We start from the raw sequence: 25,408 nt of genomic DNA on the forward strand, positions 1-25,408 counted from the left end.
ATTTGTGTTACATGTTGATCTCCCCCAACTCTCCGTAAGTTCCGTGGGGACAAGGATTAATTATGTCTGACGTGATTCCCTTGGGCTCCTCCACTCGTTCTTAGCACACAGTAGGTGCCCCACCATGTCTGTTGCATCAAAGCCCTCTTCTGTGGGCAGTGGGTGCCACGTTGCCCTCTGACTGGACAGCAAATGTCCGCACTGCCCTGGGTCTTTCCCCCCAACCTGTCTCCCACCCCCTCCCTGCCACCTGGGGTCTCAGATGCCACAGCCCTAATAAAAGATGGAGCCCCTTTGCTCAACGGCTTGGAAGAGAGCCGGTCCAAGGCTGGCAGGATGGAGATGGGGAGGGAGCAGGGCCTCTCTGAGCCTGCGGACAAAGGGCGTGTGTTCCCATCCAATGCACTTCCTGGGTTTCCGTTGCAGGAAGCTTGGCACCTGCCAAGGTGACACTGACACCATCCGGGCTGGTGTGGGTCAGCCTTAACCAGGACACTCCTCTCCACGCGGGAGCAGAGACGGAGGTGGCACGGGTGGCCGGGGGTGCTGGACAGCAGGTAGGTGGTGGCAGCTGGACCTCCACATGTCCCTTCGACCTTCCCCCTTCCCCAGCCAGTCTTCACCCAGAGCAGATGTGCAGAGGTCTGGGCCCCAGATGGAGTTGGTGTGACTTTGGACGAGGCCCCAGCTCAACCCTTCGGTGCCTCATTGTCCCGTGCAGGGGGCGCAGTGAGGTGGCTCAGGGGATATGAAAATGAGGGACGGCGGCCCCATTTTTATCTGTTTTAAATAAGCTTCTGGGTCACAAAACGCTGGAAGAGGGGGTTCTAGGGCCCAAACTATCTGCAAACCCCTGGATCACACCTTCCTCTGTAAGGTCCTTCCCATCTCTGGCAGTCAGCAGCCCCCTCCTTCCTCCTGGGGAAGACTGCTCCAGGAAGTGCTGCAGGGAGGGGGAGGGGGGGAATGAGCCCGACCCAGGCCCCAGGCAGCCTGGAGTCTAAGTCCCCTCCGCCCTCAAGCCTCCACTTCTGCATCTGTAAGGGCCGCAGGTGCACAGGGGCCACAGGACCAGCACAGCTGTGTGTGCATCCAGGGGCACTGGCTGGTTCGGATTTGAACCCAGCTCTGCCACTCGCCCCTCGTGTGGCCTCGCACCTCTCGGAGCCTCAGTTTCCTCAACTGTGAGGCGGAAAGAACCAGCCCTGCCGCACGGGGCCGTCCTGGAGATTCAGTGGAAAGGTCTGTAGGTGGGGCGCCTGCAGATGTCTGCGTCAGTAGCTCCTGCGATGTTGTTATTGCAACGTGGCTGAGACGGTCCTTAAAAGAGGATGACAAAAGTGGGTGAGGGACTTAGAGAGGCTGGGAGGAGGAAGAGGAGGAGAGGTGAGGGATCCAAGTACCCCCCTCACGACCCCCCTGCGCTTGAGCCCCTCCCTCGGGAGCAACACCAGAGCCATCCCGGCCAGCGCGACTGTAACTTGGGCCACAGGGGAAAGCCAGACGCTGCCTGGCCTCTTCCCCCAGATGCCGCTGGGTCCAGAGCTCCTCTGGCCTCAGCTGCTGTGGCTTTAATCAAAAGAACAATCTGCCTCTGAATCAGACCCAGATTCCTTTTCCCAGCAATGTTCCCCGAGGCCTCCAGGGACCCAGGCGGCCCATCCAGGCTCTATCTCCGGTCCCAGGGCCCAGGCTCTGTTTACTCCTCCCCTCTCCAAATTCTATCTACTTGGGCTTGGAGGAGGGGGTGGGGGGAGTGCAGGAGGTGGGAGAGAGTCAGAGACTGGAACCGGAGTGGCAAACCAGGTGACCTGATTGCTGGCTGGGCCCTGCCTAGCCGGCTTCCTGAAGGGGCCTCTGCCCCGGGAGGGGGGGGACTGGGACCCAAGGGCTTACAGATCCCCACAAGCAGTGATGACAGCAAACTGAGATGACCTGTTCCCCTGCACATCTGAGACACCCACCCAGGGTCACCCCCTAAAAAAGCCCCAAGCCCAGTATATACTGACCACTGGCTACCCCGGTGCTTCTCACCGTCATTACCATCTTTTATCCTCAGGCTGACCCCAGGCAGCCATCACTCCCATTTTACAGACAAGAGACGGAGGCTCCAGGAGGCGGAGTGACTGCCCAGGGTCACTCGGTTTGTGAATGGCCTTGGAACCCAGGTCCACCTGACTCTTAGGACCCTAGCAGATCTGAGGCCAAACTCCGACGTAAGTACCCCCCACCCCCCTTCCACCCGACCGGGCAGGTGGGGCCGCCAACCCAGGTGGCCTAGGGAAGGGGGAGCGGGCAAGGACCCCGGAGGGCGCGCAAAGGCAGGGGAGCGGGCAGCGGGGGAGGCCTCCCACCCCGGGACTGGGCCCTGGAGCCAGGAGGAGGGGTCGAGGGAACAAAGGGCGGGCGGCGGGGGCGGCGCGGGGCGAGGCCGGGCAGGTGGGGGGGCAGGTAGGGGCCGCTTCCGCCGGCGGGAACCCCGGGCCCCCTCCCCCTGAGCTTCACCTTTTATGGTAAGGCGGCCGGGGCGGCGGGGCGGAGGGAGCCGAGGGGCGGGGAGGGCGGAGGGGGCGGGAGGCGCCGCGCCGCTCCCGGCTCTGCTCGCTCGGGCGTCGGACCGGAGCCGCTGGGGGCGCGGGCGACGCAGGTAAGCGGGGCGAGGGGGGATCCTGTCTTTCCGTCCCTGCCCCAGCCGCACACAGGTGACAGCGCGGGCCGCCTCTGGCCGGAGCCCTCCCCCCCCCCCCCACGTTCCCCTCCCCCCGGAGTCGGGACCCCAGCCCCGGCGCTCGGGGGCGGGCCGCGGGGGCCAGGGGGCCGCCTCCCGTCCCAGCCCCCGGTCTCTGTCCCCGGAGCCGAGGGAAGACCGGTGTCCCTGCCCGGGAGCAGGGGCGCCAGGGGAAGAGGTGGGCAGGGCGGAAGCTCCCGCACAAAGAGGACAGCGTCCCGCACATGGATCGAATTAAAGTCCCCGGCGGCGCCCCACCGTGACCCGGCCGGTCGCCCAGCTTGGCTGCCTGCGGGAGGGCGCCGGGTTTCCGGAGCTCGGGGGAGCTCCGGGCCCCTTTACCCAGCCCGGGTCAAGCGAGGGGAGAGGAGGGACCCCAGGGCCGCCCCTCTCTGGGCCTCAAATCCCTGGGGGGGGGGGGTGGCCGGGAAGGGGTGTGCCGTGGAGGCGTCTTGGCGTGGATCCCCCTCCAGCCCATCCCCGAGGACCCCGGGAAGAGCCTGGCCAGCGCCCAGATTCCTGCTCTTAACGACGGAGGCCAAGTCGGGTCCTCCCAGGCCCCCCAAGCCAGCCCAGCGGCTGGGGGCTTCTCATCAGGAGCTTGGATAACCAGCTGGCTCTTGGCACCTACCTAGTACCGAGATCTCCCGCACCTTCTCTCCTTGGGCCCTGTCTGCCAGCCACCTTTCAGGACAGACCTTTTTAATTCTCACTTGGTGAAAAAACTGAGGCCCAGAGAGGGTCAGTGACCTGCTCAGGGTCACCCAGCAGGAAAGAGGTGGGGCCCGGTGTGAATCCAGCCCCGTGTGCTTCCTTGGCTTCCCTGAGGTAGGAGAGGGGGAAGGGGAGCCTCTACCCAAGGCCGCGGGGTCCTCAGCGGTGGGGGTGGGCACCCCGTCTCATTGCCACCACCCCCCACCTCCGCAAATCGAATTCTGAACCAAGCATAGACTGCTTGGTCAAAGTATTAAAGAACAAAGCTTACAGGTGGTTCCAGAGTTTTTCGGAGGGGGTTTGAAGGAGTAGGAAGGAAGGGAAGGAGGGGGGCACTACCGGGAGGCTCTCCAGCTCAGGCAGCCTGTCCCCTGCCCTGGGCTGCAGCGTAAAGCCGGGCTGGGTGGCTGGCTGGCTGGATCTCAGCCTCCTTCCTTCCTCTTGACAGGAAATGACTTTCTTTCCCTTTGTTCCCACTTTCTCCGCTTACCCAACTGGATCTCAGATTCGCCCTCTGCGGGAGGAAGGATGGGGGAGGAGGGTCCCCTGGGTGCGGCTGGCCAGTAGCCCCACAGGGAGCTTTCTCACACATACCCCCCCCCCCAGCTCTGGGGTGACCTGGGGGCAGTGGGACCAGAGGGAGGCCTAGGCTCCCTCTCCTAGCAGCCCTGGGCCTGACTGACAGGCTTTTGAAAATCCCAGCTCGACCCCTTCCCCCGGGGGCCCCAAAGAAGTCCCTGCCTGAACCGCAGGGAGGGGTGGGGGTGGGGGGGTAGAGCTGCCCAGCTGTGAACATCTGGCCTCACAACTAGGACGTTTGCCTTGGATGTTTTCCGAGAAACCCACAGATCTGACTTCCCAGAGGAGTGGGCTGGGGCGGAGTGGGGGTCAGAGCAGGGTGGGAGGGAGGCGGAGGGGGCATCCACAGCATTCTGTCTGGGGATGAGCCCAGAATGACTGACCACAGGATAATAGATCTGGACTGGGCCACTCTGGGGTGAGAACAGGCTGAGGATTTGGAGGCCCCCGTACCATCCAGGGAAGGAAAAGTGTGGCATCTCAGGTCCAAGGACACCCTGGGACTCAGGTCACATGGTGCTCATTTAGAATTCTGCATCTGCCGAGACGGCCTAGAAAAATCACTTAACCTCTCGGGGCCTCACATGGCACTACCTGTAAAGTGGGGGCGTAACGGGCTGTTTGGCGACTCAGGTGCGTTTTGAGACTCAGAAAGCTTGTACCGCGGTGCCTGGCACACAGCAAGTGCCATTGTTGTTGTTTCTTGGATGTAAATCTCTGAAAACCGCTTACAAAAATAGACTCTTAAACTCATAACAAAGTGTAAAGCCGAAGGATAAAACCATATGGTCGTATATCACTAGGACAGCTCACATTAAGTCTGTACACTTCCAGACATCACTTACAGAACAAGAAACAAAAGGACAGTACTTTTCTTTATTTGTTTTTTAAGTTTATTTATTTATTTTGAGAAAATGAGGGAGAGAGAGAATCCCAAGCAGGCTCCACACTGTCAGTGCAGAGCCTGACGTGGGGCTCAGACTCACGAGACCGTGAGATCATGACCCGAGCCGAAACCAAGAGTCATATGCTTAATCGACTGAGCCACCCAGGGGCCCCCAAAGGAAAGTACTTTTGAAGAACTTTTAAAGCTCTCTTCCTACGTTGGGTTCCTTATTCAGAACGGATATTTTTATTAATCAGACTGAGCTATATGTTTTAACCAAACGTGCAAACCAATTTCAGAGGAACTGAGGGGCGTGTATTGTGTTTGCTGCTGTCATTTCTTCAGTCACCAAGAGAGACCCAGGTGGCCAGTGGCTTTGAGATACAGAGGGGGCCCTGTGAGTGGCCACTCGGGCTCCAAGTCTGTCATTAGGGTCCCTCAGGGCCCTCAGCCCCACTTCTTGAGATTCACTCTCTGGGTCCCTGCTAACTCTTCTCTCCATGTACCTGTGGGCTGGGCTTTGAGGCCATGTCAGAGTGGCTCAGCCACAGAGTGAGTTAGAAGGGGCGCTTTTCACCCCTGGGAGCCCAGTGAGGAGTCCTCCTGGCTGAACGTGGTCACTTGCCTTCCCCCCACCCGCATGGCCCCCCTCAGCCTTGGCCCTGGAGGTTACTGTTTGCAGGCACAACCTGGGAGATGGAAAATGGGGCCCTTGACATCAGGAATGCCGCTCTGCTCCCAGATTCACGCTCTGATGCCCACTCTGGACTTGGGTCACAAAGATTGCGGGCATAGCTGAAGTCACATGCAGTCACTTGGGGAGTACGAGCAGACATGGTGACCGTGAGCCAGTATGTCCTGTGATGGGCTGTCATCACCCTGCAGAAGCAGACAGCTGCCCCAGGGAGAGGGTCAGGAATCAGGGGAGGTTTCGTGGAGAGGTGATGTCTGAGCTGAAAAAACTGACATTCACCCTGGGGTAGGGGCAGGGGAGGAAAACCAGGGTGTGGAAACACGCCAAGGCAGGTAAGAGAGAAAGTTGAGAAAAGGTGAATGGTCCAGGGTGGTCAAAAAAGAAGTTGAAGCCAGAGGAATTTGCTAGTAGGAGCCATGGAAGGCTTTTGAGTAACAGGGAGACAGATTTATGCTCTAGGAAGATCAGGGCAGGAGGCAGGAATGGAGACCACTGGGGCTCCCACCCCTGCCTGAACCAGGGCCTGGTTTTGGAGATGGGACAGAGTGAGAGAGTCTGACGATAGAATCAAGACTTGATTGGATACAGAGGTTGACACAGAGAGAAGGATGCGGGCTTGTGGGCTGGGCTGGGCTGGGAGAGGGTGGCAGGGCCGAGTGGCCAAGAGCCTGGGCCCTGCTTCCGAATCCCAGCTCCGCTGCTGTGTGACCCCGAACAAGTGACTCTACCTCTCTGAACCTTTGTTTCCTCATCTGTCAGGATAGTCATAGTGCCTCTCCCCCAACAGCTGGGAGGATTTAGAAGTGAGGGGGCAGAAAGTGCTTAGGACAGGACGGGCAGGGTAGGTCTTGATCAACAGCAGCTCTGATTGTTTTCCTGTCACCTATGCCTCCTGGAACCCGCCCCTGTGCTCTGACAGTTGACGCTGTCTCCCTCCCCCAGCAGAGCTGGCCTGGACCCCCGGAACTTCCTCCCTCCCGGGAGAATTGGATCCCAAGGGAGGGAGGTAACTGGGGTGTGGCCCAGTGGCAGGCCGGGCCCTGGGCTGGGACCGGCACCGGGGGTGGGGAGCCAGAGGGCCGGCAGGAGCCTCGCACTTGAGGAAAATTAATCATTTGTGAGGTGAGCAGGGCAGGGCTGCCCTTTGCTCCCCCAGGTGTGTAGGTTGGCGGGGGAGGGGCGGTCAGGACCGTTGGGTCCCATCCCTGCGGCCAAGTCACCTGGTGGACGCCCACCCTCCCCCAAAGGACGTCCCCAGGCCCTTTGTCTCCGGTGGGGCCGGCCCGGGGCCCCTGGCACAGTAGAGCGGCTGCTCCTGTCTTGTCAGGAGAAGGGAGGCTCGATGCCCTGGGGATGTCTGTCTGTCTAGGTGGAGCACATCCCTGTGCCCTAAGCCCTGCCCAAGCCTGTGCCCTGCTCTGTCCCCAGCACCACCAGGAGCGGAGACGATGGCCTCGAAGCCTGAGAAGAGGGTCGCCTCGTCTGTCTTCATCACGCTGGCACCCCCGCGTCGGGATGAGGCTGTGGCCGAGGAGGTGAGGCGGGCAGCTTGCGAGGCCCGGCCTGGCCGCTCCCGGGAGCCCCCTGCTCCCACCAAGGCACCCGGGGCTGGCTCGGCAGGGAGGCCCAGCCTTTGGACTCCACCTGCCAAGGCCGCAGCCCCAGGGCCAGCTGTTCCATCTCAGCTCTCCAATGGAGGTAAGAGGGTGAGGGGACTGGGCAGAAGGTTGGCTCAGAGGCAGCACTGAGGTGGGGAGGAAGGGGCCGACTCTGGCGTTCTTCATTCATTCATTCATCCATTCATTCATCAAGCACCTACTATGTGCCAGGCAGACGCAAACCCACCTGCCTGGGTTTGAATCCTGGCTCTTCTCTGTTCCTCAGTTTCCTAATCTATAAAGTGGGCGTAATGATAGTACCTTCCTCGGGGGGTTGTTGTGAGGAATGGAGGAAGTGAAACAGACGTTGAGGCCAGCGCCTGCCACGGAGAAAGTGTTAAATGTGTTACCTGCTGTGACTTTTCTGGGCCAGGCACTGGGGACAAGTGAAAGAAGACAGGGCTTTCAGCCTACATGAAACTTAAATCTTAGCGGGGGAAACAGATGACAAAATTATATGATGTTGGGGAGACACAAGCGCTGTACAGAAATAAAACATGGTGAAGAGGTGCGGAGTACGACTATTTACGGGGTAGTCAGGATGGCTTCTCCAAGGAGGTGACATTTCAGCTCTGATAAGACCTGAATGACAGGATAGAGCTGGCCCGCGGGAACAGCCAGTGCAAAGGCCCTGAGGCAGGAATGCGTGGGGCGCGTCGGAGGACCTCAGAGGGGGTTTTATTCTCTCGCGGGCTCTGCCACTCACGTGTTGTGTGGTCTTACGCAAGCTGTTTCTTCGCTTGGTTCCCTGCTCTGGAAAGTGGAAATTTGGTCGTGTATATGACACACCCATCACAGAACGGATCTGCGTCATAAATGGCTTTTCTCTACCTTGTACCTGGCTCTGCTGCCGTGGTGACAGAGAGCCTTCCGGTCCTCTCTCCCTGCCACTCCATGGAGTCTCGGCTGTTGGTTGGGTAGAAACAAGGAAGAAGGACAATCCCGGGGCCTGGGGCAGGGGGATGTCTTGACTAATGGGACACCAGGTGGAATCAGGAGGCAAAGAGACATCAAGGACAACCCTCCGGAGGCCCCCCTGGGACCTGCTGTCCCCGAGCAAGGCTAGGGCAGCCCTGTGCGTCTATCACCACACAAACCACCTAAAGACCAGTAGGACTGCCAACTCCAGGTGGCCAGAAAGGGGCAGGAGAAAGGGCCACGTGTATACACGTGTGGGAATGCACGGACGTTCGTGCAACATGCCTCTTCATACGACCCAACCTTGTGAACCGATCTTTCCTTCCTAACCACACATCACAAGAACTCAGCCTCTTCCAGGTGCTTCCATGTAGAACCAGGACCACGATGACCGGAATTCACACATCAGGGCAGGTGATCCAGTTGAAGAAACTTACGTCCCTTCTGCATAGGAGAGGGAGTCCAGGAAACATAGTTTAGATGCCCAGACGCCAACGTTTCCGGGACATTTTCATGGGTCATCGGATCCTGGGATGGGTGGATTTTGTGGCAACAAAACCAGAGCCTGGGAGGGGTGCCTAGCAGCGGCCGGCCCGCCGTTTTGCTTGCCAAACTGGCAAACGGGCAGAGCGCGGGGAATCTTGGGGCTCGGCCTCACTTGAGTGAGACAGGTTCTAGGCGAGCAGCTTGGTCATGAGTCTGGTCTGAGCACAGAACACAAAGCGGGAGCCATCTCTGCTGCAGGCTGTCCCCTGACGCCCCATCCAGTACTTGTCCCCTGGGCAATCCACACACGTCTCTTTGGCCCTTTCATCCTGGCAGCGGTCCCCACTCCCCTCTAGATGTTCGCGTGCACTTAACACGGATGCACCAGCTCACAGTCAGAAGTCAGTTTTTCTCGGCTTCTCTTTACAAAGCTGCTTCTCCTCTTCCTGCTCGTGGCCACTCGAACAGAATCGCCCGGGGTCCTCTGCACACCCGCCTGGTGGCCTCAAGCCCCTCTCTGTCTTGAATTCCTATCCTGGCTGGGGACAGAAGGCAGGTCCCGGGAGAGGCCTGAGCGTGCCTCTGCCTCTCCGTGATCTGGTTCCTGACTCACTTGAGCTCGTCGGGAGCAAGGCTCTCACACTGGAGCAGCCTCGGCTCCATGAGGGGCTTGTTCAAACAGAGCCGGCTGGGCCCCACCCCGGGTGTTTCTGATTCAGCAGGTCTGCGGTGGGGCCAGAGAATTTGCATTTCTTACACATATCCAGGTAATGCTGATGCTTCCGTGGGGGGACCACACTTGAGAACTGTTGTTTTAGCCCAAAGGCAGTAAGCAGGAGAAGCTTGGGGAGTAGAAGACTGGTTTGCTTGCTTGCTTGCTTGCTTTCTTTCTTTTGAGAGACAGAGAGAGACAGAGAGAGAGAGAGGGAGAGAGGGAGAGCTAGGGAGGAACAGAGAGAGAGAGAATCCCAAGCAGACTCTGCACTGTAAGCACAGAGCCAGATGAGGGGCTTGAACTCACGAACCATGAGATCATGACCTGAGCCGAAATCAAGAGTCAGACACTTAACCGACTGAGCCACCCAGGTGCCTTTGAAAGACTAGTTTTCAAAGTGGGGCCTTTGTGGGGCGCCTGGGAGGCTCAGTCAGTTAAACATCTGACTCTTGGTTTCGGCTCAGGTCAGGATCCCACGGTTTGTGAGTTCGAACCCCGTGTCCGGCTCTGTGCTGAGAGCACGGAGCCTGCTTGGGGTTCTGTCTCTTTCTCCCTCTCTCTCTACCCCTCTGCCACTTGTGCTGTCTCTGTTTCTCTCAAAATAAATAAACTTAGACAAAAAATGAAGTGTGGCCTTTGAACCAGCAGCTTCACCTGGGAACTTTTCAAAAATGTAAATTATCAGGCACTTCCCCCCAAGCTTGCTGAGTCAGAAGCTCTGGGGGTGGGGCTCACCATCTGCCTTTGAGCAAGCCCCCAGATGATTCTGTGGCTTACTCACAGGTCTAGAATAATCTTCCCATCTGTACAGTCCCTCAGTCCTTGGGAGAAAGCAGAAGGGGCTCATTATCTTTCTCGAATGGACAAGAAACCTGAAGCCCAGAGAGGTGCCCCCGTGAATCAGTAGGGAATGGGACAGAGCCCAGGTCTTTAGGGGGCAGGGCCTCAGGCACTTTCCATCTGCTTTCCATGGGTGTGAAGGGAGTCTGACCTTGTGAGGCCTGGCCTGCCTTGTGCCCCAGACATAGGAGGGGGACGGAGGGCAGACGCGGACCAGACTCTGTGCCCTCTCTCCCTAGGGCACTAAGAATAGTGCTCTCCCTGCACATGGCAGCCAACAGAGGATTTTCAGGGCCTGACCCCCAGTCGCCTCCTCCAGGGAAGCTGGGCAGTGCCTCGACAGGACAGCATGGAGGGGTGGAGGTCACCCCCACAGTATAGTGAGCATTCCTGGACAGAGCAGAGCCTGGGGCTGAGGCAGGAACTGGGTGAGACCCAGCCCTCCTCCTCCTCCCTGTGCAAAGCCCTGGGATCCAGGCCCCCCAAGGTCCCCCACCGCGTGGGCCTCAGCCTTCCCTGCAGGCGTTAAGCTGTGCTAACCTTGAACATGACTTCATGCCGGGGTGCTTTTCTTGGGTATGTACGAGCATTTGCTATTGGGTTATTTTTTTTTTTAATGAAATTTTCGAACATACACAGAATAGAGCAGCTAGAGGAATCCTGCTTATCCTGGATCCAGTACCAACAGTTGATAAGATTTTGCCACATTTGTATCCTCTATTCCATTTCTGTGTTCTTTTTTACTTTTCTTTTGTGATTTATTTTTTTATTATTTTTCTAAATGTTATTTCAATCCAAGTTAGTTAACATACAGTGTAACAATGGTTTCAGGAGTAGAATTTAGTGATTCATCACTTACAACACCCAGTGCTCATCCCAGTAAGTCCCCCCCTTAATGCCCATCCCCCATTTAGCCCATTCCCCCCACCACCCACCTCCCCTCCGGCAACCCTCAGTTTGTTCTCTGTATTTGTCTCCCGTGGTTTGGAGCACCTGGGTGGCTCAGTCGGTTGAGCATCTGACTTAAGCTCAGGTCACGATCTTGTAGTTTGTGAGTTCAAGCCCCACATCGGCCTCGCTGATGTCAGCACAGAGCTCGCTTCGGATCCTCTGTCCCCCCCCCCCCCCCCCGGAACCTCCCCCACTTGTGCTCTCTCTCAAAAGTAAATACACATTAAAAAATTTTAGGAAAAAGGAAGGGTCTCTTATGATTTGCCTCCCTCTATGTTTTTATCTTATTTTTTCTTCCCTTCCCCTATGTTCATCTATTGTGTTTCTTAAATGCCACATGAGTGAAATCATATGGTATTTGTCTTTCTCTGACTCACTTTTATCGTTTAGCATGACACATTCTAGTTCCATCCACGTTGTTGCAGATGGCAAGATTTCATTCTTTTTCATCCCCAAGTAATATTCCGTTGTGTGCGTGCGTGCGTGTGTGTGTGTGTGTGTGTGTACATACCACATCTTCTTTCTCCGTTCATCCATCGATGGATATTTGGACTCCTTCCATAATTTGGCTAGTGTTGATAACTTTTGTGAAGTAATTTAAAGGAAACCCCAGGAACTGGGTCATTTCAGCACCGCATTCTTCAGGGTGCATGTCCAAAGATGGCCATTATCTAATACTCTCTCCATTCTTAATTTTCCCTGACATGCCATAAAAATACCTTTCAAGTGTTGGACTATAGCAGAATGAAAGGTTTGCTATCTTTTTTTGTATACTGTATACTGTGTATTTGTGTTGTATCTTGCGTATATTTCTTGCATATTCAGTAGAATAGTTCACTCTTCCTTATCTACAAAATGAGAATTCATGAGATGATTTATCTTTTGAATCAAGATCCAAAAAAGGTCTGTGTCAGCACTGGCCAATGAAAATATAAAGCAGGTCACCAATGCAGGCCTCATATTTTGAAATGTTCTACAGGGCACCTGGGTGGCTCAGTCGGTTGAGCATCTGACTTAGGCTCAGATCGTGATCTTGTGGCTCGTGAGTTCGAGCCTCGCATCGCGCTCTGTCCTGGAGCCTGCTTCGGATTCTGTGTCTCCCTCTCTGTCTCTGACCCTCCCCTTCTTGCACTCTCTCTCTTTCTCTCTCTAAAAATAAGTAGACATTAAAAATATTAAAAAATAAAATAATGTTCTAGTATCCACATGGAAAAAAAGTAAAAAGGAATAAGGGATGCTAATTTTTTATACATTTTTAAAATGTTTTTATTTACTTTTGAGAGAGAGAGCGAGTGGGAAAGGGGCAGAGAGAGAGGGAGACACAGAATCCAAAGCAGGCTCCAGGCTCCGAGCTGTCAGCACAAAGCCCGACGTGGGGCCTGAACCCACGGACTGTGAGATCACGAGCTGAGCTGAAGTCGGACGCTTAACCGACGGAGCCACCCTGGCACCCCTGTTCTGGAGGGTTCTGACAGGTGCTGTTTTTGGAGGCTGCGCCATTTTACCTGCCCCCCTCACTTAACCCTCACAACAGCCCGCAAAGATTGATAGCCATTTTTCAACTAAGCAAACAGATCCAGAGAGATTGAGTCTCTTGCCTAAGGACCCACAGCAGAGCCAGAGGCAGAACCCAGGTCTCGGTGACCCTGGACCTGAGCTCTTAGCCCCCCACGCTGCATGGCCTTCTGGGAAAGTGGACACCTCTTCTGTCCACCTGCAGAGAGAGACTCCCTCCAAGCCTCTCTCCCCTTTTGGTTGCAGGGTGTTCTCCCCCTCCTCCTACCCTGGATGGCGAGGACGCACTCCCGGACCTGGACCTCCTCCCACCTCCGCCGCCGTCCCCTGATGAGGAGCCCCCTGCCCCGACGGGGGCCTCCCTCATTTCGGACTTAGAGCAGCTGCACCTGCCCCCACCCCCGCCCCCACCACAGGTACTGCCGACCCCCCAGACAGAGCCCCAGGGGCCGAGGGAGGGCGAGGGCTAGTCTGCGCCTTTCAGGGACTTAAGCCTGGAGGTTGCTCCTGCTTGAGGGCCGTCCCTCTTCGAAGCTTTCAAGCTGCTAAAAATTGGTCATGTTTTTCTTTTTTTTTTTTATTTTTAAAAAAAAATTTTTTTTTCAACGTTTTTTATTTATTTTTGGGACAGAGAGAGACAGAGCATGAACGGGGGAGGGGCAGAGAGAGAGGGAGACACAGAATCGGAAACAGGCTCCAGGCTCCGAGCCATCAGCCCAGAGCCCGACGCGGGGCTCGAACTCACGGACCGCGAGATCGTGACCTGAGCTGAAGTCGGCCGCCTAACCGACTGCGCCACCCAGGCGCCCCTGGTCATGTTTTTCAAGGTCCCTGGAGAAGGGGCTCCCCACCCTCTTTCCCCTCGAGTACCCCTTTCAGCTCTGAGAAGATATTTTTAATCCTCTGTCCTTCACAGAGGCCGTTGTAGAAATGGGAGGGATTCCAGGCCAAGGAAAAACGATTCCAGGCGATTCCTCAGAAGGAAGTAGTTTTGGGCCCCGGTGGTGCCTTCCTACTGAGTGACGTTAGGTCGCTTGCTTCTCTGCGCCTTGGTTCCCTCCTCTGAGCAGTGGGGCTAATTGTGCCCAGTGCCACCAGAGGAGGAGCAGAGCTGAGAGGCCCGTGTGCGGTCCCCCCTGGATGTCACCTCTCCTGCCCTCCCTTCCATGTCCCCACAGTCCCTGGAAGAGAGGCCTCCACTCCAGCCTCGGCCCAGTCCCCCCAGGCCCTCGGAAGAGCTGCCGCCTCCCCCAGAAGAGCCTGTTGGCTTCCACGAGAGAGAGGCATCCACAGGTACAGGCTCAGGCGTGGAAGGCTTCTGGGTGGTCCCCGGGGACCCTCACTGCGCAAGCATGAGCTTCCAGGTGGGAAAGTGGGAGAGCAGCGGCCACAGCATCTGTCTCCACTCACGGACGGTTCAGTGATGGGCCTTAGAACTGTACATCGATTTTATTTTTACTGCCTTAACCTTTTTCCTTTGTAACTGAAATCCATTTAAATATTGATCAGCAAGGGGCACCTGAGTGGTTCAGTCGGTGAAGCGTCTGACTCTTGGTTTTGGCTCAGGTCACGATCTCACGGTTCCTGAGTTCAAGGCCTGCCGTCGGGCTCCGTGCTGACAGTGCGGAGCCTGCTTGGGATTCTCTCTCCCTCTCTCTCTGCTGCTCCTCTGCTCACTCACTCTTCCTCTCTCTCTCTCTCTCTCTCTCTCTCAAAATAAAAAAATAAACTTTAAAATAAATAAATAAATAGGGGCAGCTGGGTGGTGCAGTCGATTGAGTGTCTGACTTCGGCTCAGGTCATGATCTCACGGTTTGTGGGTTTGAGCCCCGGGTCGGGCTCTCTGCTGGCCGCGTGGAGCCTGCTTCAGATCCTCTGTCCCCTTGTCTCTCTGCCCCTCCCCCGCACATGCTCGCTCTCTCTGTCTCAAAAATAAACATTTAAAAATAAATAAGCAAATAAATAAATACTGCTCTGCAAAATGTGCTGTGATAGCAGAATGGCTTGAATTTTTTCACCGTTTAGTTTTTTGAACACACGATGTTCTCACGTAGGCAAAACAAGAAGCGTGAAAAGGTACGCCGTGAAAAGCCTCCCCTTTGCCCCCATCCCTGTATCACCCAGTTTCCTGCCGGATCGACAGCCTCTGTTGTTAATGTGTCGCATATCCTCCCCGAGATAGGTTATGCATACGCAAGCAAATACAAGTACGTGTCCCCCGCCTCCAACCCTGCCCGTTTTTCCACAAATAGCAGCAAACTCTGGGCTGCTCTGCTCTTGGCTTTCTTTCCTTCCAGCATCTTAGAGCTCGTTCCACATCAGAACAGAAAGTGGGTCCTTTTTCACAGGTGCATAGTATTCTTCCCCAGGGCCCTGCCGTATGCATTCGACCAGTCGCTTGCGGATGGGCACTTAGGTGGTTTCTTGCTGTGACAAATAAGGCTGAGACGAATTGCCCTGCACGTAGGTCATTTTGCCTGTGTGTAGGGTTGTGAGAGAATTTCTGGGAGAGGAGATACTGTGGGCAAAGGGTAGGTGCATTGGTAACTTTGCTCTTTTTGCTAAATTGTCCTTCGCGGTCCTCCCCATCTGCTACCCAGTGAGGGTGTGACTGCCCGCAGCCTCCTTGGCCCCGTGTGTTACCCATTTAATTAGCAGCTATTAAGTGCTTACCATGCACCAAAAGCCTTCTCTACCCCGAGGTTATGAAATAATTCTCTGGTTTCTTCTAGTCCTGTGGTTTCATTTTTCACACTTAGATCTCTGATACGTTTGGAATTGTCTGGGTGTAAATGTATCACAGTGGACCCTCCTTTAAATTTTTGCAGATGGCAACCCGTTTGTCCTGACAGTGTTCTTCTTTTTTTAATGTTTATTTATTTTTAGAGAGAGAGAGAGGAGGAGGAGGATGGGCAGGGAGAGAGAGGGAGAGAATCCCAAGCAGGCTCCGTGCTGTCAGTGCAGAGCCTTTTGCAGGGCTCGAACTCATAAACCGCGAGATCATGACCTGAGCGGAAATCAAGAGCCAGACACGTAACTGACTGAGCCACCCATGCGCCTCTTGATGCTGTGTTCTTTGATTTAGGCTTTCTTTCTTTCTTTCCTTTTTTTTTTTTTTTTTTATGTTTATTTATTTTTGAGAGAGAGACAGAGCGCAAGCAGGGGAGGGGCAGTGCGAGAGGGAGACCCAGAATCCGAAGCAGGCTCCAGGCTCTGAGCTGTCAGCACAGAGTCTGATGCGGGGCTCAAACTCATGAACCCTGAGATCACGACCTGAGCCGAAGTCAGACGCTTCACCGACTGAGCCACCCAGGTGCCCCTTTAAGATTTTATTTTATTTTATTTATTTTTTTTTTTAAATTTTTTTAACATTTTATTTATTTTTGAGACAGAGAGAGACAGAGCATGAACAGGGGAGGGTCAGCGAGAGGGAGACACAGAATCTGAAACAGGCTCCAGGCTCTGAGCAGTCAGCACAAAGCCCGACGCGGGGCTCGAACTCACGGACTGTGAGATCATGACCTGAGCCGAAGTCGGCCGCTTAACCGACTGAGCCACCCAGGCGCCCCAAGATTTTATTTTTAAGTAATCTCTACACCCGGTGTGGGGCTCAGACCCACGACCCCAAGATCAAGAGTCGCGCGCTCCACCGATGGAGCCAGCCAGGCGGCCCTGATTTAGGCGTTCAGAGGCTGGTCACATTCCTTCTTACTGCTCCTCCTGAAATGAGGCCACACTCACGACCCCCAGGGCCTTGTTCCGGGGGGCGCCTGGGTGCAGTACTCCGGGACCGGGGGGCTTACAACCTGTGTCTCTACCCCAGACGTCTGTGCCTTCTGCCACAAGACCGTGTCCCCCCGAGAGCTGGCCGTGGAAGCCATGAAGAGGCAATATCATGCCCGGTGCTTTACGTGCCGCACCTGTCGCCGCCAGTTGGCCGGGCAGAGCTTCTACCAGAAGGACGGGCGGCCCCTCTGTGAATCCTGCTACCAGGTAACCCCCCCTGCGGCTAGGCCTCCAGGTACCAGGCGCTGTGCTGGGCACTTGGAAGGCGTCCCATTATTTCATTCCCCACAATCATCCTGGGAGGCAGGCACCACTGACCCACTTCACAGATGAGGAAGCTGAGGCTCAGAGAGAGGAAGGAGCTCAGCCAAGGTGTATTAGTTTCCTGTGGCCGCTCTAACAAATTACGGCAACCGTTGTTTGATGGCTTCAAACGACACTCATTTGTTCTCTTACGGTTCTGGAGGTTGGAAGGCCAAAGGCACGTCCGCACTCCCTCCAGAGGCTCTAGGGGAGAATCTGTTTCCTTACCTGTTCCCGCTTCTTCAGCTGCATCCCTTGCAGACTCTGATTTCTTTGCCCACCTTCAGAGCCAGCAGGGTGGCATCTCGCTTCAGCGTCCTGGTTCCTTCTTCTGCATCACATCTCCCTCTGCGTCCCCCTTACAGGGACTCTTGGGATGGCATTTAGGGCCCACCCAGGGTAATCCCCCCATGTCAGGACCATGAACTCAATCACATCTGCCGTCTCCTTTGCCCCTGAAAGTAGTCACAGGTTCCAGGGATTAGGACCTGTATGTCTTGGGGACATTGACCCAGCCTGCCACACAAGGTCGCCGTCCAGAAGGCGGTGGAGCCGGGATTCTCCCCCAGACCCATCTGGTTCTGGAGCCTGTCCGTGGTCTTCTATCTCACCTGAAGCCACAGGCTCCAGTGCACAGCCTGATGGGAATCTGTGTCACTTCTGGGTACCAAATGCGGTCTGGGAGAGCCGGTTTGGATGCCACGAAGTTAGAGTTGCTAACTCGCCGGTGTGTGGCATAAAGACCACTCACAGACACGTCACCTGGGTGTGTGCGGGCCTCACCTTGTTCTTGCGGGTGGGTAGCACCTGGCGATCTGCGCTTTTAACAATCTCCCCGGTGATTCTGGTACACGTCACAGTTTGAAAACTACTGGTTCAAGGAGGTAGACTATTTGGAGCTGGAATAATCTAGAAAAACCCGAATGATCTGATGATAGTCTCAGCCAGTCTCCGTCTTACCACAGCCAGCAAGGCACACGGTGGGAGCAGCAAGGAGTCAGGCCATCCCCACCCCATCCCTCTGACCCCCATCACCGTGACAGTGGAGGACAGTCTTGTCCTCTTCTCTCACCTTGCAGCCAGGCAGAGGTGAGTCACTGAGGGGAAGCTGGGGCCAGGGTGGGCTGACAGCTGGAAGCGGCAGGAGGAAGACTCGGGCAGTGTTCTAGGGAGGGGAGGGAGGCCCCCAGGACACGGAGAGGGGACAATGCTGTCCCCACCAAATATGAGCAGATTATAGGCAGCTTAGGCAAACATACCTATCTGTCCAGATGAGCTCAAGTTAAATAAACACAGGAGCACAGCCAGGAACAGAAGAGACCTGCCTAGAAGAGGAAGGAGGACAGGCTGGAGGATCTTTGCTCAGTAACCTCTCTCTCTCTCTCTCTCTCTCTCTCTCTCTCTCTCTCCCCTCCCCCTCCCTTCCCCACCCCCCTTAATCCTCATTCCAGAAGGGATTTGAGGCAGCTTGTAAGAATGCACAAATACCCATACCTATAGTAATGTTGTACACGTAAACATTTGTTAAGAGAGTAGACCTCACATTAAGTGTTCTTACCACAATAAAATGTAAAAGATAAATAAAGAAATCAGAGGGGCACCTGGGTGGCTCAGTCCTTTAAGCATCTGACTCTTGATTTAGGCTCAAGTCATGATCTCACCGTTCGTGGGATTCAGCCCAGGGCCAGGCTCCGCAGCCTACTTGGGATTCTCTCTCTCCCTTTCTCTCTCTGCCCTCCCCTACTCATGCTCTCTCTCTCTTTCTCTCAAAGTAAATAAGTAAACTTTAAAAATAAATCGTGGGCACCTGGGTGGCTCAGTCGGTTAAGTGTCCGACTTCAGCTCTCAGGTCACGATCTCACAGTTCATGAGTTCAAGCCCGAGCCTTCTTTGATCCTCTGTCTCCCTCTCTCTGCCCCTCCCCACTCACACTCATGAGCTGTCTCTATCTCTCAAAAATAAACATTAAATTGGGGCGCCTGGGTGGCTCAGTCGGTTAAGCGTCCGACTTCGGCTCAGGTCACGATCTCGCGGTCCGTGAGTTCGAGCCCCGTGTCGGGCTCTGGGCTGACGGCTCAGAGCCTGGAGCCTGCTTCTGATTCTGTGTCTCCCACTCTCTCTGACCCTCCCCCGTTCATGCTCTGTCTCTCTCTGTCTCAAAAATAAATAAACTTAAAAAAATAAATAAAAAATTAAAAAAATAAATAAATAAACATTAAATCAAAATGTATGTATATATTATACATTTTATATATTATATTATTTATATATTTATATGTTATATGTTTATATATTAGAAATATAAATATATTTATATTTTAATTTATATTAATACTTAATTTAATAAATATATTATAAATATAAATATGTTATATTTATATATTATATATTTATATGTTTATATATTTATATATTTATTTATATTAGATTTATTTAAATTGATTTATTTAAATTTACTTATTTAAATTTATTTAATTTAAAATTTAAATTATAGTTAATTTAATAAATATATATTATAAATATAAATATATTCTATATAAAATATATAATATAGATATAATATATAAATATATAATATATAAATATATATTATATTGCATATAATATATAATATATATTATACATACATATATAAGTATATTACATATAATATATAATATTATATATATTATACATATTATAATATATATATATATATATATATATATATATATATATATATATATATATATATCTCGAAGAGAGGAAAATCAAAGTAGAGAGTGAGATGAGACCAGAGGGAAAGTTAGTACCCCAAATATACGAATAAAAGACCCCTATAGTCATTCCTAAAGGTGGAGCATGGAATCTGACTCTGAGCTTTCAAGTGGCCTGATGGAGAAGGTTAAGAGTTTCAAGGTTTATTGTCTACAAGGTCAAAAGCATATCAGCTCTTCCAGGAGTTCTTCTTCCTGACTCTGAGGTTTAAGAGAGATTTCTCCCATGGGCCCTAGTGGACACGGGCCCTAAGCATGTCTTAGTAACAAAAAATGCGGTAATAGCTTCTTGGCAGGATTCCTCACTGTGGGCCAAGGATACCTTGCCGAGCTCGACTCCTTTTAAGCAGCGGTAGAGGTTTGGGGGTGATAGTTTCAGGCTGAGCCCGTCTCCTGTACCCCTGCCCTTCTGGGCCCCTGTGGGTAGCCCGCCGGAAACCCCTTCTGGCTCAGAGTGGGCACACCCACGGGATGGCTCTGAGGCAGTGTCCCTCTGTCCCAGGACACTCTGGAGAAGTGTGGCAAGTGTGGCGAGGTGGTCCGGGAACACATCATCAGGGCCCTGGGCCAGGCCTTCCACCCCACCTGCTTCACCTGTGTAACCTGTGCCCGGTGCATCGGCGACGAGAGCTTTGCCCTGGACAACCAGAATGAAGTGTACTGCCTGGACGACTTCTATAGGTACGGGAGGGGACTCCGCGCACCGGGTGGGGCCCCGCCAGAGCAGAGCCGCCGAGCCTGAGCTCTCGGGGCCGGAGCGGAGCTTTCCTGCGGTCTCTGGGCTCCCAGAAACCAGTTGGCCTGTCCCACACACCCGCTTGCAGCTGATGCTCTGGGTACCTGCGCCGGGCCAGCCGCTCAGCGTGGATTAGGCCCTTTTATCCCCAAGCCTGGGGATTAATAGGCAGGCAGGTACTCTGAAGGGTTCTGTTTTTTACAATGTGGAAACTGAGGCAGGCAGCCGACAATTCTCCCAGCTGATAAGTGTGAAGCTACGATTCAAACCCCCAGACCCCAGTAGCTCGCCTTAGAACACGCTCTGCCTGAGGCTCAGCCCCTGTCCTGGAGTTGCTCACTGCACAAGGGCAGCTGTGCCTGTTAAAAAGAAAGGGAAGAGGAAGGGGGAACAAAAACAGTGACCCACAATACAAGATAAATGAAACGGGGTTAAGCCCCAGTGAACACACAGCAGATTTCTCTGCTTTCTCAAATTCAAACATTCCCCCAGTCACTTCCTTGGCTCGAGCTGATTATACCCTGGGAAGCCGGGTCTAATTACACAGGACTCTCCATCCGCTCCTGCCAGGAAGAAAGAGGCGTTTGTGGTTGTGGCTCCAGGTGCAGTCACATGGCAACACGTCTGAAATAGCTCCGGAGGGCAACTAGAGCCGCCCCGGCTCCCACAGCTAATTTCTGCGGTCCTGGGCTGAGCGCCTCGAGCGTGGGTTCCCTTCCCTCTAGGAAATTCGCCCCTGTGTGCAGCATCTGTGAGAACCCCATCATCCCTCGAGACGGGAAGGATGCCTTCAAAATCGAGTGCATGGGGAGGAACTTCCATGAAAATTGCTACAGGTGCGAGGTGAGTAGGGCAATGAGTCCGGGACGCGCCGTCCGCCCGGCCCCGGAGCCCTGCCGAGAGCCCGCGGGGTGCCGGGCCTGCGCTGGGCACTGGGACACGGTGACCAGTCAGGGTGGGGGCTCTGCTCTCAAATGCTCACAGCTCAGTAGCGAAGGCAAATGAGAATGGAGATCATTGCAAATAGTGTCTAATAATGAAAGCTCCGAGAGACGATAAAAACCAAGGTCATCCTGCTTTTCCTCAAGGAGAATCTCATGGGAAGGCTGATGGTGGGGTTATCGATCGGATAATCAAGGCTCACTTTCCATCTCGGACCTGCCTATTTTGTGTGTTTGCTTTGTTTCCTCTTCCTGTGGGCTAACATCCTCTGTGAGGAGGCGGATACGTGCCTGGCCACCGATGATCCAGCTTTAACATCTTCCAACTTAGAAACCTCATCAAGGGAACCGGTGTAGTCCCTAGAAGGGCTCTGATTGGCCCAGCCTGGGTCACACGTCCATTCTGGACCAATCACTGGCCGGGGCTACGATTGCCTACCCCTGGGGCCAGCAAAGCAGAACCATAGGAGACGGGAGTTGCTACAACCCTAGGAAGGGAGGGATGCTGGGCAGACGCACGGCACAGACATCGTCCCCAGGCGAAAGAGCATGTACAAATCAGCTTTGGGACAAAGAAGGCGGTGGCCAAGTCCAACCAGGGTGGTGGAATCAAAGGCGATCTTGTGGAGGAGGCGATGCTTCACCAGAGTCCTGCAGGATGAGCAGGAGTTCGCCAGGCATTCAGAGAGGGGGGGAGAAAGTCCAGAAAAGAGGCGCAGGCCTGTAAAACCCCACGGTGGCACAAGCAAGCCTGAAGAATCCGAGCAGGGGAAGTTTTTAGGTTTGTCTGTAGTGGAATGTGCCAAAGGGTGTGGTAGCAATGAGGCCAGAGGAAAGAAAAGGGCCTCCTGTGCCAAAGCTAAGGAGTCTGGACCTCAGGCTACAGGGTGGAGTGAGGCTGAGAGGGGGAGGCTGCTTCAAGGCGGTGCTGTAGCCCCAGCAAGAAATGCCCCCCCCGAGTTGCACAGGGTCTCCCACTCGGTGGGGTCCCCTGCTTGCTTCCGAGCTCGGCTGTCACCGACTTAAAGTGCTTCCTCTTTGAACAAGGATCTCTGCTTTGCACTTTGCCCCTGGACTCTGCAGTTACGGAGTCAGTCCTGCTGGGGAGGCCCTCAGAGGCCTCCTCTGGCTCTTCCTCTGTCACCCCCATGTTGCTGATGGATCTGGCGTCTCTGGGGATGGGGACAAAGGTAGCTACTTTTATGGGTGCCGTCCGTGGGGTGTCCCAGAGGAAATCTCTGAGTGTCTCAGAGGAGATCTCTTAATCAGCCCGTGAGCAATTCCAAACGTTTATTTTATTTTGCACTTATTTATACACATGCATGGAGCCAAGAGGCTGTTTGCACTGCTGGTGACAAGGGGACTTGGAGAGAAGTTGACATATTGCCCATGTTATGTTGCACGTTGGTTATGGCTCAAGGTCCAGCTGATAACACATCTTGAAAGAACAATGATGTCATTCAAGAGCTGTTATCACCACCCTAGCCCTCATTAAGGCCCAGTGGTGATTCACTTTTCCCTGAGCCTGGCTGGTGAGCAAACAGGCCCTCCCTGCGTGCCCTTGGTCAGCTTGGCGAAGGTGGCCATGAGCGTCATCCCCCTGCTGCTAGCAGTCAGCTCAGACTCTGGCAGTTACCTTTCAGGGGAAGGGGAGGGAAATGGGCTTCAAGGTGCCATCTCAGGTGAGGGATGATAAACTGAGGCAGAGAAAAGTGGTTCCAACCCTTGTCCGTCTGACTCGGGCCTAGCCAGCTCTCCACCACCCCTCAGCTCCCTCGCAGACTGTGACTCAGTCATAGTAGGGGTGTTTCCTCACTTGATTCTAAATTAGGAGAGGTCAGGGGCACCTGGCTGGCTCAGTCGGGGGGGTATGTGACTATTGATCTTGGGGTCTTGAGTTCGAGCCCCACGGTGGGTATAGAGATTACACACATACATACATGAGAGGTCACATGTGGCCCTTGGGGACCTTAGGTTGGCCACTTGGTACTCTCGGAATACCAAACAAGTGGCCATTAGAAATAGCACAGATCCTTGGCATTAAATTGCCTGCAGTCCCCTGTGGGACTTGAGGTGCAGTTTCAGGGAAGAGACACATGAGGGCGCCCTTCTCCCTTGGCTGTGCTGGGCCCAAATGGCAGCCGGGACCCAACAGGACCCAAGCTGTCTCTCTGGGGACCAGCCCCTCTGGTCTGATCCATGCGGATTCCAGAGGATGCCAGCCGTGCCCTGAGCCAGGCCCCTGGACATCAACTGTTCCCATTGTCCCTCTCCAGTGTGTGTACAGGTGAGGCCCCGATGAGGTATGGGCTGGGGCAGAATGGTAAGGTGGGCAAAGTTTGGGCCTCGAATCCCCATCCTCCTTGATCCAAAATCCTTTGGTGATTTGAAAAATAAGAAATAGTAAAGTTTGTACCAGTGTTGAAGCCGTACAGACAGGGGAGCAAAAAGAGACCACTGAACTCAGCCTGGAAACCTGTCCTGTCCCAGCTCTGGAACCAGCTCTCTGGTCTGGGGCAAGCCCGTCCTTCCCCAGACCCTCAGTTTCCCCATCTGTAAAATGAAGCGACTGGACTAGATTCAGTTACTGCTTCAGCAGATGTTTATTGTATGCGTGTGGTATAGTCTCTGGACTAGGTGGGACCTAGCGGTAAACGGGGTTACGGCCTCACAGAGCTTATGTTCTCAAAGGGCTGCTGGGCGCTCATTAAGGCCCTTCTAGATCTTTCCATGATCCCTCAGTGTCCGTGATTCTCCGAGTGTCCTCAGGTCTCCCCTCAGCTGACTCTGCCCTCATCACTCACACCTCTGTGTGGCTGAAAGCCCGCATCGAATGTGCCCCTAGGCTTCCCTCACCCTTAGGGAGTACATTCGTTCAGTGAAATTCATCCACAGATGCTGGGGGAGTCCCCGCCCCGTGCGGGCTCCGGGCTGCGGGGCTCAGGCTGGGGTCCATCCACTTGTGCCTCGTCTCCCGCAGGACTGCAGGACCCTCCTGTCTGTGGAGCCCACAGACCAAGGCTGCTACCCGCTGAACAACCGTCTCTTCTGCAAGCCATGCCACGTGGAGCGGAGTGCTGCAGGGTGCTGCTGAGGGCCCCCACTGGGCCCTGGGGCCGTGAGCTGCCCACTAGCCCTGGACTGGGGGCGGGGGGGGGGGGGGAGGACCTTTCCCGACTCGGTTTGCCTTTCTGACCCACTTTTGCACACTCTCCTTCTGAGCCATGACAGGGGCCAGCCTGCAGCTCTGCCCACCATGTCCGGGACGTGAGGGGCTGAGCCACCCCAGCCCCACTCCCCTCCCAGCTCAAAGGCTGGTGGCCAGTGCCCCTCAGACTTCCCACTCCTCCTTCTGCCCTCTGGGCTCCGGAAGACTTCCATACCTTGAACATCATGTCCAGGTTTCCCATCTCCTAGGGTCGTGCCCCTCTCGAGCACTGGCCTTGACCCCCATTTCCATGGGTGAGTTGGGGTGAGTCTTTAGATGACATCCTGTAGCTGTCCAGTAGGGGGCGTAAGACCAGCTCTGGCTTGCAGGACTGAGCTGTTTGAGTAGAACTCCAGGGTCCTCCTTTAACAGCCCTTTTTTTTAAATTTTGAGATTTATATGATGAGAAACATTCTTTGGATTTGGAGCGAGGTGGGGATCTTAATAGGAAATGTTTCATAAATGTACAAGAATGTGACCTAGTGGTGGCCACCGTGGACTTCTCACCGGGGGGACATGTCACGCTGACGTGGGCAGCAGACTCAGGCATGAACCTGAACAGCAGGGGCAGGAGGAGAGGGTGCTGTATGCTGACATCCAAGGACGTCAGCAACCCCTCTGCCCTGCCTTCTGGCGCTCCTGCCATGTGTGACAGTGATTCAACAGATATTAAGTGCCAATAGTTTGCTGGGGAACAGGGTACCAGGAACTCTGAGTTTTCCTCCTACAGCCTTGACGGGGGCCGTGCGCACAAACCCCGTCCCCCCCACATGCACACACTCCTCCAAGGACAGTGCCAAGGTTGTCTGTTCAGCCCCCCCTGTTTATGCCCCGCCCCCAAGTCCCACTTGGACCCTCCAACACAGGCTGCCTTATGACCACTGCTTCCTCAAGGCTGTACCTAGAAGATTCTTCTTCCCTTTTAAGGAAAATCACTTTGTTGCTTTGTAACTTTTTTTTTTTTTTAGTGTTTTCATTTTATTTTTGAGAGAGA

At 54.3% G+C, this 25,408-nt stretch overlaps 1 protein-coding gene across 4 annotated transcripts; it reads left to right on the forward strand.

Annotated features, from left to right (window-relative positions):
* Window positions 1-507: 507 nt before the first annotated feature.
* On the forward strand, window positions 508-25,408 carry FBLIM1 (filamin binding LIM protein 1). Of its 4 annotated transcripts, XM_042997321.1 has the most exons (8): window positions 2,580-2,647; window positions 7,030-7,299; window positions 12,931-13,100; window positions 13,863-13,977; window positions 16,508-16,677; window positions 20,032-20,210; window positions 20,991-21,108; window positions 24,187-25,408. In XM_042997321.1, exons 2-8 carry the CDS (start codon window positions 7,050-7,052, stop codon window positions 24,298-24,300), a joined length of 1,116 nt encoding a protein of 371 aa, XP_042853255.1. In that variant the 5' UTR covers window positions 2,580-2,647; window positions 7,030-7,049; the 3' UTR covers window positions 24,301-25,408. The 4 variants fall into 4 exon arrangements, with proteins under 4 accessions (XP_042853254.1, XP_042853253.1, XP_042853255.1 ...); XM_042997320.1 differs by lacking the exons at window positions 2,580-2,647; window positions 12,931-13,100; window positions 13,863-13,977 and adding exons at window positions 508-557; window positions 2,060-2,216; XM_042997319.1 differs by lacking the exons at window positions 2,580-2,647; window positions 12,931-13,100; window positions 13,863-13,977 and adding exons at window positions 1,752-1,806; window positions 2,060-2,216.

Source organism: Panthera tigris, chromosome C1 (genome assembly GCF_018350195.1).
Source record: "Panthera tigris isolate Pti1 chromosome C1, P.tigris_Pti1_mat1.1, whole genome shotgun sequence".
Taxonomy (NCBI): domain Eukaryota; kingdom Metazoa; phylum Chordata; class Mammalia; order Carnivora; family Felidae; genus Panthera; species Panthera tigris.

What these genes read in the sequence shown, in the direction of transcription:
- FBLIM1 (XM_042997321.1), top strand. Translation starts at nt 7,050, where the DNA reads ATGGCCTCGAAGCCTGAGAAGAGGGTCGCCTCGTCTGTCTTCATCACG. An exon ending in ATCTCAGCTCTCCAATGGAG is followed by an intron (nt 7,300 to 12,930) that starts GTAAGAGGGTGA and finishes TTTTGGTTGCAG; the next exon opens with GGTGTTCTCCCCCTCCTCCT. An exon ending in CGAGAGAGAGGCATCCACAG is followed by an intron (nt 13,978 to 16,507) that starts GTACAGGCTCAG and finishes TCTCTACCCCAG; the next exon opens with ACGTCTGTGCCTTCTGCCAC.